The sequence below is a fragment of the Rana temporaria genome, chromosome 8, assembly GCF_905171775.1.
Source record: "Rana temporaria chromosome 8, aRanTem1.1, whole genome shotgun sequence".
Lineage (NCBI taxonomy): Eukaryota > Metazoa > Chordata > Amphibia > Anura > Ranidae > Rana > Rana temporaria.
In genome coordinates, this window is record NC_053496.1 from 10,012,428 (window position 1) to 10,031,253 (window position 18,826).

At 45.0% G+C, this 18,826-nt stretch overlaps 1 protein-coding gene across 1 annotated transcript in view; it reads right to left on the minus strand.

Moving 5' to 3' along the window:
• The window catches only part of LOXL4 (lysyl oxidase like 4), a 155,065-nt gene that overhangs the window by 17,138 nt on the left and 119,101 nt on the right, over positions 1-18,826 (minus strand). Inside the window, exon 12 of the mRNA XM_040361279.1 lies at positions 18,261-18,504. Coding sequence (XP_040217213.1) covers positions 18,261-18,504 — 244 coding nt within the window. The remainder of the gene's footprint in view (positions 1-18,260; positions 18,505-18,826) is intronic.

Below are 18,826 nucleotides of genomic sequence, written 5' to 3' on the forward strand. Positions count from 1 at the left end.
AAACAGACAGTGATTGATTTATATTGTCCCTTTCAGGGCTTTTGTTCTCAGAGAACAGGTGCAGGAACTCCTCTCTTCCGGGTCACCAGTGTCCATAAAGGGCACAGGAGAGTCACTCCCTCTCCCTTGGCACCGCTCTAATCTCCATAGATAGATTCATGTATTGCATGAATCTATCTATGGTCGCCGCTGACACCCCCTATTCAGGTGTCCGGCCCTTTTTCAGGCACCGGGCACCTGAATTACAGCGGTGGGGGTGTTTTTTGGAAGCTATAGGCTCTAATAGGCACCCAAAAATGTGAGAGGCGGGCACAACGCTGTGGATCGCTGCTCTTAGTGGCTCGCTGAGAGGCTGAGTCAGGTGCCGGTCCAGGCATGTGGGCGGATCCAACCATATGGTCGCAATCTTTCCCAAGCCTGGACCATCTCTGTGACGTCAGCAAGCTTCAACCCGCTGTCTGCTGAAAATGGGTCACAGGAGTGCAGAACGAACTGCCCCAAGCCACGATTCAATATGTTAACCCCTTTGCACTGGCCTTTTAAGAGGTTTTAAATGGTGGGAGGCGGGGCAGGGTTTATGATCATGAATACTGCCCCACCCCATTAATACCACTTCTCCCCATGAATACCACCCCATGAATACCACTTCCCCCCATGAATACCACCCCACCCATGAATACCACCCTACTCCATGAATACCACTTCCCCCCATGAATACCACCCCACCTATGAATACCACCCCACCCATGAATACCAGCCTACTTCATAAATACCACTTCCCCCCCATGAAAACCGCCCCGCCCCATGAATACCACTTCCCCTCATGAATACCACCCCACCCCATGAATACCACTTCCCCCCCTGAATACAACCCCACTCCATGAATACCACTTGTAGTGATGTAAAAATCCGGGTCACGGCACCAATGTAGTGATATAAAAAAATCCAGAGAAGGCATTTAATGGATCTTCCAATAACAAACAAAGTCCACATTCCACAGATGATAAAAAATCCAACAGGGTAATTCAAAGTCTCATCTTAGAGAATATATATTCTGATCACTTCCAGACCAACATATATTCATGCAGAGAATACATAGGGGAAAAGATTCTCTCCACTTCTAGTCCTGTGCCATGTTTCTCAGAGAATACATAGAGAACATATATTCTGATCACTTCCAGACCAACATATATTCATGCAGAGAGGGAGTATATTCTCTGAGTGACAAGGCTCACCTCCAAGTTTATATTCTCTATCCACTGAATAGCTGAGCAATTTGATTGGCCGTCTTTGATCTGAAAGACAGGATCTAGAGCCTGTCTTTCAGAGTGCCAGGTAATTGTCACTCCCAGCCGGAGTCACTAATTAGTATTAGGGAGCCAATTAGTATACACCCTTGCATACCAATAAGCTCCCTCTAATAAGTAATTAGATTACATGTGGCCTGATAAATGGTTTGATGTGTAAAAACAGATTATTCCTGTCTCTTTGAATTACAGGTTTGATGTGTAAAATAGATCATGTACGTCTTTTGATGTGTAACATGTAATTACAGGTTTGAAATCTGGCCTCGTCAATTTTGGACTTATAACACAATAATACAACATATATATACAGTACAGACCAAAAGTTTGGACACGCCTTCTCATTCAAAGAGTTTTCTTTATTTTCATGACTATGAAAATTGTAGATTCACACTGAAGGCATCAAAACTATGAAGTAACACATGGAACACGTGGAATTATACATAACAAAAAAGTGTGACACAACTGAAAATATATTTCATATTCTAGGTTCTTCAAAGTAGCCACCTTTTGCTTTGATTACTGCTTGGCACACTCTTGGCATTCTCTTGATGAGCTTCAAGAGGTAGTCACCTGGCGCAGCACCCCATCACTCTCCTTCTTGGTCAAATAGCCCTTACACAGCCTGGAGGTGTGTTTGGGGTCATTGTCCTGTTGAAAAATCAATGATGGTCCAACTAAGCGCAAACCGGATGGAATAGCATGCCGCTGCAAGATGCTGTGGTAGCCATGCTGGTTCAGTATGCCTTCAATTTTGATAAAATCCCCAACAGTGTCACCAGCAAAGCACCCCCACACCATCACACCTCCTCCTCCATGCTTCACGGTGGGAACCAGGCATGTAGAGTCCATCCGTTCACCTTTTCTGCGTCGCACAAAGACACGGGGGTTGGAACCAAAGATCTCAAGTTTGGACTCATCAGACCAAAGCACAGATTTCCACTGGTCTAATGTCCATCCCTTGTGTTCTTTATCCCAAACAAGTCTCTTCTGCTTGTTGCCTTTCTTTAGCAGTGGTTTCCTAGCAGATATTCTACCATGAAGGCCTGATTCACACCGTCTCCTCTTACCAGTTCTAGAGATGTGTCTGCTGCAAAAGGTGGAAGAACCGAGAATATGAAATATATTTTCAGTTGTTTCACACTTTTTTGTTATGTATAATTCCACATGTGTTACTTCATAGTTTTCATGCCTCCAGTGTGAATCTACAATTTTCATTGTCATGAAAATAAAGAAAACTCTTTGAATGAGAAGGTGTGTCCAAACTTTTGGTCTGTACTGTATATATATATATATATATATAACATTCCACATAAATCCACATATATTACAACACCACTTCCCCCATGAATACCTCCCCACTCCATGAATACCACTTCCCCCCATGAATACAACCCCCACTCCATGAATACTACACCCCCCCCCCCTCATCAGTACCACCCCACCACAAGAATACTTCCACTGCATGAATACCACTCCACCCCATGAATATCACATCCCCCCATCAATACCACCCCACTCCATGAATAGCACTACACCCCATGACTACCACATCACTTCATAAATACCACCACACCCCAGGAATACCACCCTACTCCATGAATACAACCCACCCCATGGATACCACCCCCCGAATACCACCCCCCCCCATGAATGCTACCCCACTCCATGAATACCACCCAACTCAATAAATACCACTTCCCCCCATGAATATCACCCTACCCCATGAATATAACATCACCCCCATGAATACCACCTCACCCCATGGACACAACTTTCCCCCGATAGAATACCACCACACCCCAGGAATACCACCCCACTCCATGAATACCAACCCCCCTGAATACCACCCCCCCCCCCTCCATGAATGCTACCCCACCCTATGAATACCACCCTACTCAATAAATACCACTTCCCCCCATGAATACCACCCCATTTCATGAATACCACTTTCCCCCATAAATAGCACCCCACTCCAGGATACTACCACATCCCCCTTACATGCTGTCTTTCACCTACTTGTTTATTTTGCACCAACTATACTAGTTTGCAGTCTGAGGACTGTGATGAAAAAACACTTCCCTTCCCATCATCAGCATAAGATGGTTCCTCGTTTTTGAGAACCCGCTATGATTTCCACGGCATTAACCCATTAAAGTAATTATCCTCAGTCAGTTACTTTTGTTGTTCTGACAATAATGGCGATTCTGGAGCTAACCGTTCCGGCTAACCTCGGACCATACTTCAGGTTGACTTTCCTTTGAAATGATTGGTCGATTGAGCCTGTCGTTGGGCCATTATATTGTAATATTTAAAAATACAATGAAATAGGAAGCCCGTATCCCTGCATTTTTTACTATTGGCTGGTTCACTTAATAAAAGGTAAAAAGTAATGTGCAGCAACCATGGCAACCAACTATTATCCCCCCATTATTCTGATTTCTTGTGGGGTGTATTCTGAACAATGGAAGGTGAATTTAAAGTAGAACGAGGCTTACTCCATCAACATTGTTTTATGTGATCCCTCGCCCCTCCCCCCACCCTCTCTCTCTCTTACACAAAAGCTAAAATTTTGTATTTTTTTAATCTTTTTCTTTCTGTGCCGCAGCTCTTCTGGAAATACGGCCTTGGCCGGGCCCCGATGCCGCCTGGGATATAAGTCACAGCTGTACCAGGAGACCGTGTATTACTGAGACACAACTGTGCGTTGTATGTACACATGGGCGACGCATTTGTGTGCAAGTATACAAACTCAGCCGGGCGCTATAGTGACAATCTGGCTGTGTTTCATCTTTTACGTCAATGTCTAAAAATGGCCCCCGTTGTATCGCAGTCCTGCTATAAGTCGCTTATCGCTGCCATTACTAGTATGAAAATAAATGGTATATGCATTATTCCACAGTATGTAGGCGTTATCATTTTAAATTTTCACAAACGCCAATCAATATACACTTATTGTGATTTTTTTTTTTTATCAAAGACATGTAGCAGGATACATTTTGGCCAAAATTTATGAAGAAATTCTATTTTTTTTAACCGCTTCAGCCACCGGAATAATTTACCCCCTTCCTGACCAGAGCACTTTTTGCAATTCGGCACTGCGCCGCTTGTGCGGTCGTGCAACATTGTACCCAAACAAAATTGGCGTCCTTTTTTCCTCACAAATAGAGCTTTCTTTTGGTGGTATTTGATCATCTCTGCGGTTTTTATTTTTTGCACTATAAACCAAAATAGAGCAACAATTTTGAAAAAAAACACAATGGCCCGGATTCAAAGAGATTTGCGCTTTATTTGCGGAGGCGCAGTGCAGCGTTTTTGCCCTGCGCCCCCGCAAATTTACTGCGCTACCCGCGATTCATGGAGCAGTAGCTCCGTAAATTGCGTGTGCGCTGTGTAAACTTGCCCTGCGTAAGGGCGCCTAATGTAAATGATCCCGTAGGGGGCGGGAATAATTTAAATTAGGCGCCAAGCGTAGAGCGCATGCTCCGTCGGGAAACTTTCCCGACGTGCATTGCGGCAAATGACGTCGCAAGGACGTCATTTGCTTCAAAGTGAACGTGAATGGCGTCCAGCGCCATTCACGAATCACTTACGCAAATTACGTAAAAATCGAAAGTGTTTCTACTTGACATCTGTTACACAGGAGAGGGACATTACAAGCTGTTGGCTTATTCAATGCAAGGACACCTGCTTTTAAGATGCTAAGTAAGCTGAATTGTGAAAGACATTTCCATTATGTGATAACCCTGTTTTAAAGCCTTTTGATTAGCAGGTGTGGGTATCTGTCGGAGACAGTCCGTCTGGCTAGAATTGTGGATTGAAGGTTATTTGAATCTATTATGTGTGTTTGAAGATGTATGTGTTTACGCTAAGGGACTTTGTATTGTTCTAAAGGTCAGAAGCCTCCTGTCAGGAGTATTGAATTAGCATGCTATTATCTAAAGAAATGTAACCTCTCAGAGGTAGTAATTAAGTTCTGCTAAATAGACCGGGCTATTGTGTACATTGATTACCCCCTGGGGCTTCTGTCTCAATACACATAATAGTCTTTCTATCCAAGCTATTGGACCAATCCCTGTTGACTATTTCAAGTCCTCATTTGCATGATTAAAGAGGACCTGAGTGAGGACTGCATATACTTTACAATTGACCAATAGGAAAGCGGTTGTTGGGAGTGGGATGTTCCAAATTCTGTATAAAAGTATGCTTTGTACTTGAAAATAAAGAGGCCTGCTTGAACATACATACAGCCTGCCTGGTGTGTGTTCCTAATGGGTCTGAACGGCACATAGCTGTAGTTTGGATCCCGGAACCTTGGATGACTGGACCATCAGACGTTGCAATCTGCAAGCTGATCCAATAGAAGCAGAGGAGTGTCAGGAGAGCAGAACCGGGCGAGAAAGGGTCTCGTCACACACGCCGTACGGAAACAACGTAAATTGCGTACGCAGGGCTCGCGCAACATTGTGAATCGGTGTTAGTATGCAATTTGCATACTATACACTGAGCACAATGGGAGTGCCCCCTAGCGGCCATCGCAAGAATGCAGCCTAAGATATGCGTGGCATAAGAGCCTTATGCCACGCAGATTTTAGGCTGCAGTCAGCGTTACGATGTTCCTGAATCAGGAGCATTCGTAACGCCAGGGCAAGTAAGCAATTGCGCTGTGTAACCTATGGTTACACAGGCGCAATTGCTTCTGGAATCCGGGCCAATATTTTTTACTTTTTGCTATAATAAATATCCCCCAAAAATATATAAAACATTTTTTTTCCTCAGTTTAGGGCGATACGTATTCTTCTACATATTATTGGTATAAAAAAAAAAAAGGCAATAAGCATCTATTTATTGGTTTGCACAAAAGTTATGGCATCTGACTCTGTTCATTCGGAAAATGAAGGAGTCAGGTTTACATGGAGGGGGACAGCAGCAGAATGGAGGTGGACACGGAGCGCAGAGGCAGAACGGAGGGGGACATGGTGCGCAGAGGGGGACAGCAGCAGAACGAAGGGGGACATGGAGCGCGGAGGGGGACAGCGGCAGATTGAAGGGGGACATGGAGAGCGGAGGGGGACAGCAGAAGATTGAAGGGGGACACGGAGCGTGGAGGGGGACAGCAGCAGAACGAACGGGGACACGGGACTCGAAACGCGGAGGGGGACAGCAGCAGAACGGAGGGGGACACAGAGCGCAGAGGGGGACAGCAGCAGAATGAAGGAGGACAAGGAGCATGGAGGGGGACAGCAGCAGAATGAAGGGGGACACGGAGTGCGGAGGGGGACACGGACCGCGGAGGGGGACAGCAGCAGAACGAAGGGGGACACGGACCGTGGAGGGGGACGGCAGCAGAACGAAGGGCAGAGGGGGACAGCAGAAGAACGAAGGGGGACACGGAGTGCGGAGGGGGACAGCAGCAGAATGAAGGGGGACATGGAGCGCGGAGGGGGACAGCAGCAGAACAAAGGGGGACACGGAGCGCAGAGGGGGACAGCAGCAGAACGAAGGGGGACACGGAGCGAAGCTAGGGACAGCAGCAGAACGAAGGGGGACACAAAGCACGGAGGGGGACAGCAGCAGAACGGAGGGGAACACAAGACACGGAGCTTGGAGGAGGGGGACAGCAGAAGAACAAAGGGGGACACGGAGTGCAGAGGGGAATAGCAGCAGAACGAAGGGGGACACGGAGTGCAGAGGGGAATAGCAGCAGAACGAAGGGGGACACGGAGTGCAGAGGGGAATAGCAGCAGAACGAAGGGGGACACGGAGAGCTGAGGGGGACAGCAGCAGCACGGAGGGGGACTGGAGGAGGATACAGAGACAGTCAGCGGTAATCGGTGCACCTTTGGGGGGCGTTAAAAGCACAGATCACCGCTGTATAGATTTCACTAAACCAGCTGAAGGCCAGGGGGGGGGGGGTCCGGGAGATCATCCCTGACTGAATGTTCGGTATCGGTATCAATGCCGATGCTAGTATTGTTATCGGGACAACCCTAGTGTAGACTATATATATATATATATATATATATATATATATATATATATATATATATATATATATATATATATATATAGTGCAGGCAATGTATTAATATATATATATATATATATATATATATATACACACACAGTGCATTCAGTATAGAATATATATACAGTGCTGGCAGTCTAGTATACAGTATATACAGTGTGAGGGTCTGGTATGGATTTTGGGGGGACCCCACGGCAATTTTTTTTTATATTTTGGTGTGGATTTCCCCTTAAAATCCACGGCAATTTTTTTTTTATATTTTGGTGTGGATTTCCCCTTAAAATCCATACCAGATCCGAAGGGCCTGGCATGGACTGGGGGGGGGGGGGGGGACGTTGATTTTTTCATTGATTTTTCATCTATATTTTCGGGAGCCGGCAATACATTACAGCCATAAAGGAGGTGTAAATTAAATTTTTTCCTTTAGAAATGTAATTTTGCTGCGGGACTGTTATACACATTGCAGAGATGCACCAGATTACAGGCAGAGTAAGGGGACCCCCCAGACACGATATTTAAAGGAATCCTTCATTTTTATTGTTTCACTTTAAGTATTATTAAAATCACTGCTCCCGAAAAAAACCTGCTGTTTTTAAAACTTTTTTTTGGCATTGATACATGTCCCCAGGGGCAGGACCCGGGTCCCCAAACACCTTTTATGGCAATAACTTGCATATTAACCTTTACAATTAGCACTTTTAATTTTTCATGTTCGTGTCCCATAGACTTTAATAGGGTTCGGATGTTCGCACAATTTTTTTTTCCTGTTCGCATTAGGGATGTCCTGATACCGATACTGGTATCGGTATCGGTACCGATTCGAGCATTTTCCGAGTACTTGTGGGCAGTCAGGTATCGGGTGGTGGGGGGAGTTACAAGTCGTCTCTGTGCCGTCTCTCCCCCGTGCTGTCTTCTCCCTCTTCGTGCCGTGCTGCTCTCCCCCGTGCTGTCTTCTCCCTCTCATTGCCGCTCTCCCCCCATGCTGTCTTGTCCCCCTCCGTGCCGCTCTCCCCCGTGCTGTCTTGTCCTCCTCCGTGCCGCTCTCAACCCGTGCGTTCTTATCCCCCTCCGTGCAGCTTTCCCCCGTGCGTTCTTATCCCCCTCCGTGCCGCTCTCCCCCCGTGCGTTCTTGTCCCTCTCCGTGCCGCTCTCCCCCTAAGCGTTCTTGTCCCCCTCCATGCTGCTCTCCCCCTGCTGTCTTCTCCCCCCCTCCGTGCCGCTCTCCCCCCTCAATATGTCAGGATGGAGAGCGGAGGTAGGAGCCGCTAAATTCGGCTCCTACCTTTTCCGAATGGACAGTGTCAGTGAACACTGACACTCCATTCACATAACTGAGCATCGTAACTTGTGTTTACAATGCTTCAGTTTATGAATGGAGAGAAGTTTCTCTCTATTCATTTTAGCTGAGGCTGCAGAGAAAGGGACTGGGGGATCTGTGTCCTTAGTCCTGTAACGGAACTATGTATTCTGCCTGGACATCTATAATCATCATGGAATGGGGTGGCAAGTGAATCATAATTCATGTTTGCAGGATGTCTTGAGATATCACAAGTTGTTGGCTATTCAATGTGGGGACACATTCTTTTGAAAGGTGTTCATTGCATCTACTCCTAGACATTTCATTTGTGTAAAGGTGTTAATCCAGGTCTGCTCCCAGACCTCTAATTATGTATGCTAAATACTGTTTATGTGTGGAATGTCTGTCTAGGGATGTGGATTGGAAGGAGATCATTGTGTGATGTGTGGGTGGGGAGTTTGATTGTTCATGTGCCTTGAAAACTGTATAAAATCTCAGAGTGAACCATTAAAGTAAGCTACTTGACCCTTCAAAATGTAGCCCCGTCTCGTTCTTGAAAGGGCATTCTATGGGACCATTATTCTGCTCTATTTACAGCTGCACCTGACTCTTTCTCTGGATCTCGTGGATGGGGTTATACCAGCTGTACTTGCATATCGCAACTTGCCAGGGAAGGACGTCTCCAACGGCTGATACCCTCTCACTACTTGGGTAGCCGTTACAAGTCCCTTTCTCTGTCTTAAAGTGGAGATGTCAGAGGTCTGTTAAGACCCCTGATATCTCACCAAAGCCCCCCCCCAACAGGACTGATTAAAAGTAAGAAAAAAAAAATAGCAATAAATAATTTAAAAAATAAAATGTAAGTAATAATTAAAAAAAAAACACACTAACAATCCACTACCCCCCCCCCCTAAAAAAATAAAGAAAAAATCACTGTTAAAAAAAAATAGTAAAAAGAAAAAAAAAATTGTGTAAAAAAAAAAAACACCACTGTCACATGACATTTAAAAAAAAAGTATCGGTGTTCGGTATCGGCGAGTACTTGAAAAAAAGCATCGGTACTTGTACTCGGTCTCAAAAAAGTGGTATCGGGGCAATCCTCATTCACACTTTTCCTTGTACAGGATGTGACTGTTTTGGGGTTGGATCTAATCACATTTACTTCTATATGATAAAAAATGTTTTCAAGATTTATTGGTTTCCTTTAAAAGCTTTTATACGCTCTGCACTTGGCTCCCCCGCTACTCCCTCACAACGTTTCCCGCTCTGGAGAATCAGCGGAATGGAGGAGCTGAAGATTTTTTTTCCATGGGAGGGGAGCGTACATTAGCGCGGTATGTTTTTTTTTCTGCTTCTAGAAATCACTTTAGCGGCGCTGAGATGTTGCCTGCTGCTCCTGACAAGGTAGCGCTGCGAGAGGCGGCTCGTTAGAATCAAGCTCATATGGCGTTATCACAACGTCCTATTATTCTCTTCTGTCTCGGCTCCTTCTGTCGATGGAAATTCAATGGAATCAAAGAAAATCTAATTTGGCCCGAACACCGCTTCTGTAATTCGTTCCTCGTGACTGAAATCTTCCACGGAGGAAGTTTCCCTTTTCATACAGAATGCGGGAGAGTGCGGGAAGAGTTAATGAGACGCCAAATACAGATTTCATTGCATAATAAACAAAATGCTTCAAAGGAGAAGTCCATGGAAACCCAACTGAATGATAAATAGTTGGCTAAAGAACTTTTTTTTTTAATTGGCAAAAAAATAAAATAAATAGAATTTTTATTTTTACCTTTTTGGATCCTTTGTTACTGCTCAGTAATGCTCAGTAATGCTGATCTACTGTTGTCACTTTGCCGCCACCTCCTGTCTCTAGTGACATTTAGGTGACATTTATTAGGATTTCCTGATGGTGACAACAGCGGGCCATCTCCGTGTAATGTGTGTTCTGATGTGTGGCATGGTTTATTTGGTAAATGTTAGAAATCAAGATTTTAATACGGTTTCCTTATTGTTTTCTTTTTTTTTTGGCGAATAGGAAAGTCTGCCAATTCTGTTCATGGAGTGCGACTTTGATGCAACTTTCCACTCTCTGGCACTCAAGTTGCATCAAAGTCGCATCGAAGTAGTGCAGGAACCTTGGAATGTTAGGGTTAGGACCTAAGGGCAAGGATTAACGTACTAAAACTCTAACTCTAACCCTAACTCTAACACTAACTCTAACCCTAACTCTTACCCTAACTCTAACCCTAACTCTAAACTTAACTTTAACTCTAACACTCTAACCCTAACTCTAACACTAACTCTAACCCTAACTCTTACCCTAATTCTAACCCTAACTCTAAACTTAACTTTAACTCTAACACTCTAACCCTAACTCTAACCCTAACTCTAAACTTAACTTTAACTCTAACACTCTAACCCTAACTCTAACCCTAACTCTAACCCTAACTCTAACCCTAACTCTAACCCTAACCTGAACTCTAACCCTAACTCTAACCCTAACCCTAACTCTAACCCTAACTCTAACCCTAACCCTAACCCTAAACCTAACCCTAAACCTAACCCTAACTCTAACCCTAAACTGAACTCTAACACTAACCCTAACCCTAACTCTAACCCTAAACCTAACCCTAAACCTAACCCTAACTCTAACCCTAAACTGAACTCTAACACTAACTCTAACCCTAACTCTTACCCTAACCCTAAACTTAACTCTAACCCTAACCTGAACTCTAACCCTAACTTTAACTCTAACTCTAACCCTAACTCTAACCCTAACCTGAACTCTAACCCTAACCTGAACTCTAACCCTAACCTGAACTCTAACCCTAACCTGAACTCTAACCCTAACCCTAACCCTAACTCTAACACTAACTCTAACACTAACTCTAACACTAACTCTAACACTAACTCTAACACTAACCCTAACTCTAACCCTAAACCTAACCCTAACCCTAACTCTAACCCTAAACTGAACTCTAACACTAACTCTAACCCTAACTCTTACCTTAACCCTAACTCTAAACTTAACTCTAACCCTAACCCTAACGCTAACCCTAACTCTAACCCTAACTCTAACCCTAACTCTAACCCTAACCTGAACTTTAACCCTAACTCTAACACTAACTCTAATCCTAGCTCTAACCCTAACTCTAACCTGAACTTTAACCCTAACACTAACTCTAACCCTAACTCTTACCCTAACCCTAACTCTAACCCTAATGCCACGTACACACCATCACTTTATGTGATGGAAAAAAACGTCATTTTCTGTGAAGTAAAAAACGACGTTTTTGAAACTTCAATTTTCAAAAACGACGTTGCCTACACACCATCGTTTTTTCACAATGCTCTAGCAAAGCGAGGTTACGTTCACCACGTTTTCCCATTGAAGCTCGCTTCATAACTAGCTTCTGGGCATGCGCTGGGGTGTAAAAACGTCGTTTTTTGCGACACACGGTCAATTTTTGTGAAACAAAAAACGACGTTTTGAAAAACGACACAAAAAATTGAAGCATGTGGCTTTTATTCTAATAAATTGGTAATTGGGTAATGCACTGCTAGGCCTTTGCACCCTTTTTGATTTTGTTTCACTATACACTGTAGTGCGCCCCCTGTGGACAGGACATTAAGGTTTACATCCACTTCACAACTAAAGTTGGGTGCAGAGGTTGGCTTTTGTACAAAAAAATAAAATAAAAAAATAAACAGATATAATGTAAATAAATAAAATAAAAAAATAAAATATAAATAATATAAATAAAACAAAATACAATACATTTTTCCTTCGCTGCTCTAACTCTACTGAGCCAATTTGGGATCCAGCGCCATCTCAATATTTTCCTCCTCACCTGCAGTTGTGTTTGTTCAGTAATTAGCGCATATTTTATGGCGTACCTTTGGGAACAGCTGAGCCTCCGATTCTGTTATTTATGAGATCGCTGCTTTATTCCATTTTTGTTTATTTTTTATTTTTTTTGTAGAGAAATATTTCTTGGATTAACCATTTAAATGTATATTTGGGTTTAATAAAATACCAGCAGGTGTGAATGGACCGATTTGGTCTTATAGACCCCCAGATCTCCCCATAAAGAGGACCTGTCACTGCCTGCTGCTGTCACTTATGATGTTTACATTCCTTGTGACAGCAATAAATGTAATCAACATAAAAAAAAAAAAAAATAATAATTAAAAGCGTAAAAAAATAAATGAAAAATAAAATTAAAATTAAAGTACCACTGTCCACCCATGCCTGCGCATGCATGCTTTAACCACTTAACCCCCGGACCATATTGCTGGTCAAAGACCAGAGCACTTTTTGCGATTCGGCACTGCGTCGTTTTAACTGAAAATTGCGCGGTTGTGCGATGTGGCTCCCAAACAAAATTGACGTCCTTTTTTCCCCACAAATAGAGCTTTCTTTTGGTGGTATTTGATCACCTCTGCGGTTTTTAGTTTTTGCGCTATAAACAAAAATAGAGCGAAAATTTTGAAAAAAATGAATATTTTTTTACTTTTTACCATAATAAATATCCCCCAAAAATATATAAAAAAAAACTTTTGTTTTTCTCAGTTTAGGCCGATAAGTATTCTTCTACATATTTTCCGTAAAAAAAAATCGCAATAAGCGTTTGATTGGTTTGCGCAAAAGTTATAGCGTTTACAAAATAGGGGGTATTTTTATGGCATTTTTATTAATATTTTTTTTTACTAGTAATGGCGGCGATCAGCTTTTTTTTTTCGGTACTGCGACATTATGGCGGACACTTCGGACACTTTTGACACATTTTTGGGACCATTGGCATTTTTATAGCGATCAGTGCTATAAAAATGCATTGGATTACTATAAAAATGCCACTGGCAGGGAAGGGGTTAACACTAGGGGGCGGGGAAGGGGTTAAGTATGTTCCCTGGGTGTGTTCTTACTGTGGGGGGGGTGGCCTCACTAGGGGAAATGACTGATCTCTGTTCATACATTGTATGAACAGAAGATCAGCATTTCTCCCTTGAAAGGACCGGGAGCTGTTTACACACACAGCTCCCGGTCCTCGCTCTGTAACGAGCAATCGCGGGTGCCCAGCGGTGATCGCGACCGCCGGGCACGCACGCGGGAGTCAGGAGCGAGCGGGCGGCGTGCGGGCGGCTCATGTTAATTTATGTTCTGGTTACCTCCTCTTTAAACTGTATATAAGATTGTATTCTTGGTTCTATTAAACACTCCATGTTCAGCAGACAAACAAGTCTGGTCTCGTTGTGTGTTGTGAGCAGCTGGAATATCTGATATCAATATCCAGACTGATAGGAAGCGGTATATGACGGAAGAACTCAAGCGGAGTGTGGGACGTTCCGTTACAGATAGTATTTTGATTGTGTCAGTGGTGTAACTAGAACCTTTAGGGCCCCGATGCAAGAAACCATGAAGGGCCCCCCTAACCCCCCAGACAGTGCTCTTTTCTCCGAGCCCGGTGGCGGAACAACAGGACCCGATCGCAAGTGGGTGGCTGCATATAAAGGAACCGATTTCTCCATTTCCCCCTGCTTCTCCTCTTCTCCCTCTCCCTCCCGCGGGCATTCAGCAGCTGCAGGAGGAAAATGGAGAGATTGGTTCCTCTATGCCAGTATTTCTCAATATTTTTCCAGCCAGGGCACCCTTGAAGTATACCCCTAGATGAATGGGGCTGCACTGAAACCACCCTGCAACTGGGTGCATTGCATGCAGTTGCAGCATAGTGATGATGCATTTAAGGGGTTAAAACAGGCGGTCAGGAGGCAACATATTGCATCTTTACCGGCTGTCAAATGCCTCTGAAAAGCAATCTGAGCATAGATCACTTTTCAGTGTAACAGCATTTTTTTGCTGGTACTATGAACAAGCAAAAAAAAAAAAAAAAAAATCGGTTCTGATTGTACATATATAGGGGGTCATGTAAACACACATACATATACACTGTATATATACATATACACACACTTATATAAATACACACACACACACACATAAAAACCAGTGGCAGCTGGTGTTCAAAATTTTTGGTGGGACGCAAGCAAACTGAAAAATTCTTTAAAAAACAACAATTGCAGCGTCACTGTGCCCATCAAACGCAGCCACTGTGCCCATCAAACACAGCAACTGTGCCTATCAACCACTGTGCCCATCAACCACAGCCTCTGTGCCATCAACTGCAGCCACTGTGCCCTCAAACACAGCCACTGTGCCCATCAAAACGCAGCCACTGTGCCCATCAAAATGCAGCCACTGTGCCCATCAAAATGCAGCCACTGTGCCCATCAACCGCAGCCACTGTGCCCATCAACCGCAGCCACTGTGCCCATCAAACACAGCGACTGTGCCCATCAAACACAGCGACTGTGCCATCAAATGTAGCCACTGTGCCCATCAAACAAAGCCACTGTGCCGATCAAACACAGCCACTGTGCCCATCAACCACAGCCACAATGCCATCAATCAAAGCCACTGTGCCCTCAACCGCAGCCACTGTGCCCATCAAACACAGCCACTGTGCCCATCAAACACAGCCACTGTGCCCATCAACCACAGCCACAATGCCATCAATCAAAGCCACTGTGCCCTCAACCGCAGCCACTGTGCCCATCAAACGCAGCCACTGACTGTGCCATCAACCACAGCCACTGTGCCATCAACCACAGCCACTGTGCCATCAACCACAGCCACTGTGCCATCAAATGTAGCCACTGTGCCCTCAAATACAGTCACTGTGCCCATCAAACACAGTGACTGTGCCCATCAACCACAGCCACTGTGCCATCAAATGTAGCCACTGTGCCCATCAAACACAGCCACTGTGCCCAGCAAACACAGCCACAGTGCCATCAATCAAAGCCAATGTGCCCTCAACCGCAGCCACTGTGCCCTCAACCGCAGCCGCTGTGCCCATCAAACACAGCCACTGTACCCATCAAACGCAGCCACTGACTGTGCATCAACCACAGCCACTGTGCCATCAACCGCAGCCACTGTGCCCTGAAATGCAGCCACTGTGCTTATCAAATGCAGCCACTGTGACCCTGCCCGCTTGCAGTCTGCCTGGCGGTTCAGTGTTAGGAAAGCGAATATTAATTCGCTTTTCTGACACAGCTGCGTGGACTGCGAGCGCCCAGCATGGCGTACATACATACATAAATATGCACAATGCACATGAACACACACACATGCATACATACATGCACATATACATACAACGCCACATGAACACACACACACATATGCAAACACACACACATATACATACATGCACATGAACACACACATATGCAAACACACACACATATACATACATGCACATGAACACACACATATGCAAACACACACACATATACATACATGCACATGAACACACACACATATAAACACACATACAGTAGATTAAAAAAGTCAGTGCTTTACCTTAGCTCTTCCTGCCGGGTACTGCACTGTAGGGGGAGACAAAGAGCACAGCACACACTGCTTTCGCTTTGTAATCAATGTGACGAGCTCCCCACACACACAGTGCCGAATACAGTTCGGCTTAGGGTCGGGGAGCTCATCTCCGCTCCTCCTATCGATGTACTGTATACAGGGGGCCCTCAAGGGCCCCCTGTAGCAAGGGGCCCGGTCGCCATTGCGATCTCAGCGACCCCTATAATTCCGCCACTGGATTGTGTGTTTTTTGTGTTAAAATTAAAAATAAAAAAATATTTTTTCCAACAAAATGCATTTGAAAAATCATTGCGGAAATCCTGTGTGACATAAAAAAAATTGCAAAACCCACCAATTTTTTCCCCTAGGGCAGGCATGTCCAAAGTCTTGCTCGGGGGCCAATTGCGGCCCCCGTTCCAGTTGAATATGGCCCCCCTGGTAATTTGGATATAGTGGCCCAGATTCACGTAGGAGGGCGTATCTTTGTGCGGGCGTAGCGTATCCTAGAAACGCTACGCCGCCGTAACTTAGAGAGGCGAGTACCGTATTCACAAAGAACTTGCGCCCTAAGTTACGGCGGCGTAGCGTAAATGGGCTGGCGTAAGCCCACCTAATTTAAACTAGGCTGGTAGGGGGCGTGTTGTATGGTAATGAATCGTGACCCCACGTGAATGACGTACCTAACGAACGGCTCATTCGCACCTAACATGACTTACCCCTGCTTTATGAGGGGTAAAGTTACGCCGGACTGACGCCTTACGTAAACGGCGTATATAGATGCGCCGGACGGAACTACGTTTGTGAATTGGCGTGTCTAGGTCATTTGCATATTCGACGCGGTAATCTAGCGGGCCACCTAGCGGGCAGCGTAAATATGCACCTAAGATACGACGGCGTAAGAGACTTACGTCAGTCGTATCTTATACAAATTCTGGCGTATCTGATTCTTTGAATCAGGCGCCGAGATACGACGGCCCGGATTCAGACTTACGATGGCGTATCTGGAGATACGCCGTCGTAAGTCCTTTGTGAATCTGGACCATACTGTATTTATCCGCACTGCCTCGGAGGGGACAGGGAGAGGGGGAACGAGTGCTGTCAAATTACATACAGGAGAATCTCCTGTTTACTCAGTGACATCTGTAATAGGAAGTCCCGTGTCCTGGGCTGCCATTGGACGACTCCTCTGTCTATCATAGGAGGCAGGAGCAATTGTATTAACGAGATTGCTGTGTAAACAGGAGATTCTCCTGTATGTAATCTGTTGGTGCTCATCCCGCCCCCCTTCCCTCCGAGGCTGCAGATGGACATCGATCAGGCTGCATTAATGGCAATGGAGAGGCTGCATTTATGGCAATGGAGAGGCTGCATTGATGGGCAATGATCCTTATTTTGCTTCACAGTTTGTTATTTACATTTTTTTTCCCTGAAACTTCCCTCCTAAAGTGAAGGTGTGTGTTGTACGCCGATAAATACGGTATATCCAAATAACACGCCCACGCTAATTTCTTAACCACACACAGCCACAAAGGCAAGATAATTTGTTTGGGCAGTGTATTAGTGCTCGAACGAACACACTCAGACCAAATTTTAATGGTTCGAAGAATGTCAGGCAATATGGTCGGCCCTTATGCATGTTCAATAAATCAAATCTGGCACTCTTTGAAAAAAGTTTGGACACCCCTGCCCTAGGGCCTCTGCTTTAAAAAAATATATACAATGTTTGGGGTTCTAAGAAAATTTCTAGCAAAAAATACAGATAGTTACATGTGAATAAAAGGTGTCAGAAAAGGGCCGGGCTGGAAGTGAGGGTTTTGTTGTGTAATGAGGGATTTGTTAAGGATAATATAAAAAGCAGTAAAATAGATCCCCTGCAGCCATCAGCAATAGCCCCCCCCCCCTCCCCAAAGCAACAATAGATCCTTCTGCAACAAAATGCCCCCTAACAACAACAAATCCACCCCAGGAACAATAAACTCCCACCAGCAATAATAGATCTCACAACAGCTAGCATTAATACACCCTCCAGCAGCCAGAAACAATAGACTCCTCCCTCAATCAGTAGATCACTCCCAGCAACAATAGAAACCTCCCTCAAAAAAAGATCCGTCCCGGCAAAAATAGACAACTCCCTCAACAATAGATCCTCCAGCAGTCAGCATGGTAGTCTTCCATTGCACATCTGTAGCCAGGTCCTACCTGTGACATTCATGCCAGACCCAGGTGTGCCTCCCATTCCTTGGGGTGAAGTCAGACCTCCCAATATTGTGTATCTCCGACGAGAAGCGGAGAAGTCTTCGGTGTCCGTACGGCCAGGACATTTCATCTGCTGATTTGGACAGACACTCCTCTTCGTGGGCACATTCCAGCATGTGAAGGGGACGGTCCTCCAGGTAGGCCGACTCCTGTACCAGCTGTGCATTCAGTATGAGGTCTGGAGCATCTAGAACAGGACATAAAACCCGGATTACGTCAACCGCTGGTATGGAATTGGTATGAAAGACTTGAGCAAATGTCCACCAAACGCATAGATAAACCCTAAATAAAGAGCCGTTTATACAAACATGACTACAGCTTTATAGTGAAGTATGAGGAACCCACGGCCATGATAGGTTAACTACATGCCGACCAGCCACCGCAGTTCTACGGCGGCAAGTCGGCTCTCCTGCGCAAGAGCATGTAGTATAACTTCGGCTCTCAAAGCGGCCACTAGGGGCGCGCGCGCCCCGCCAGAAGCGCGCACCCCCTGTGCACTTCTGACTCCG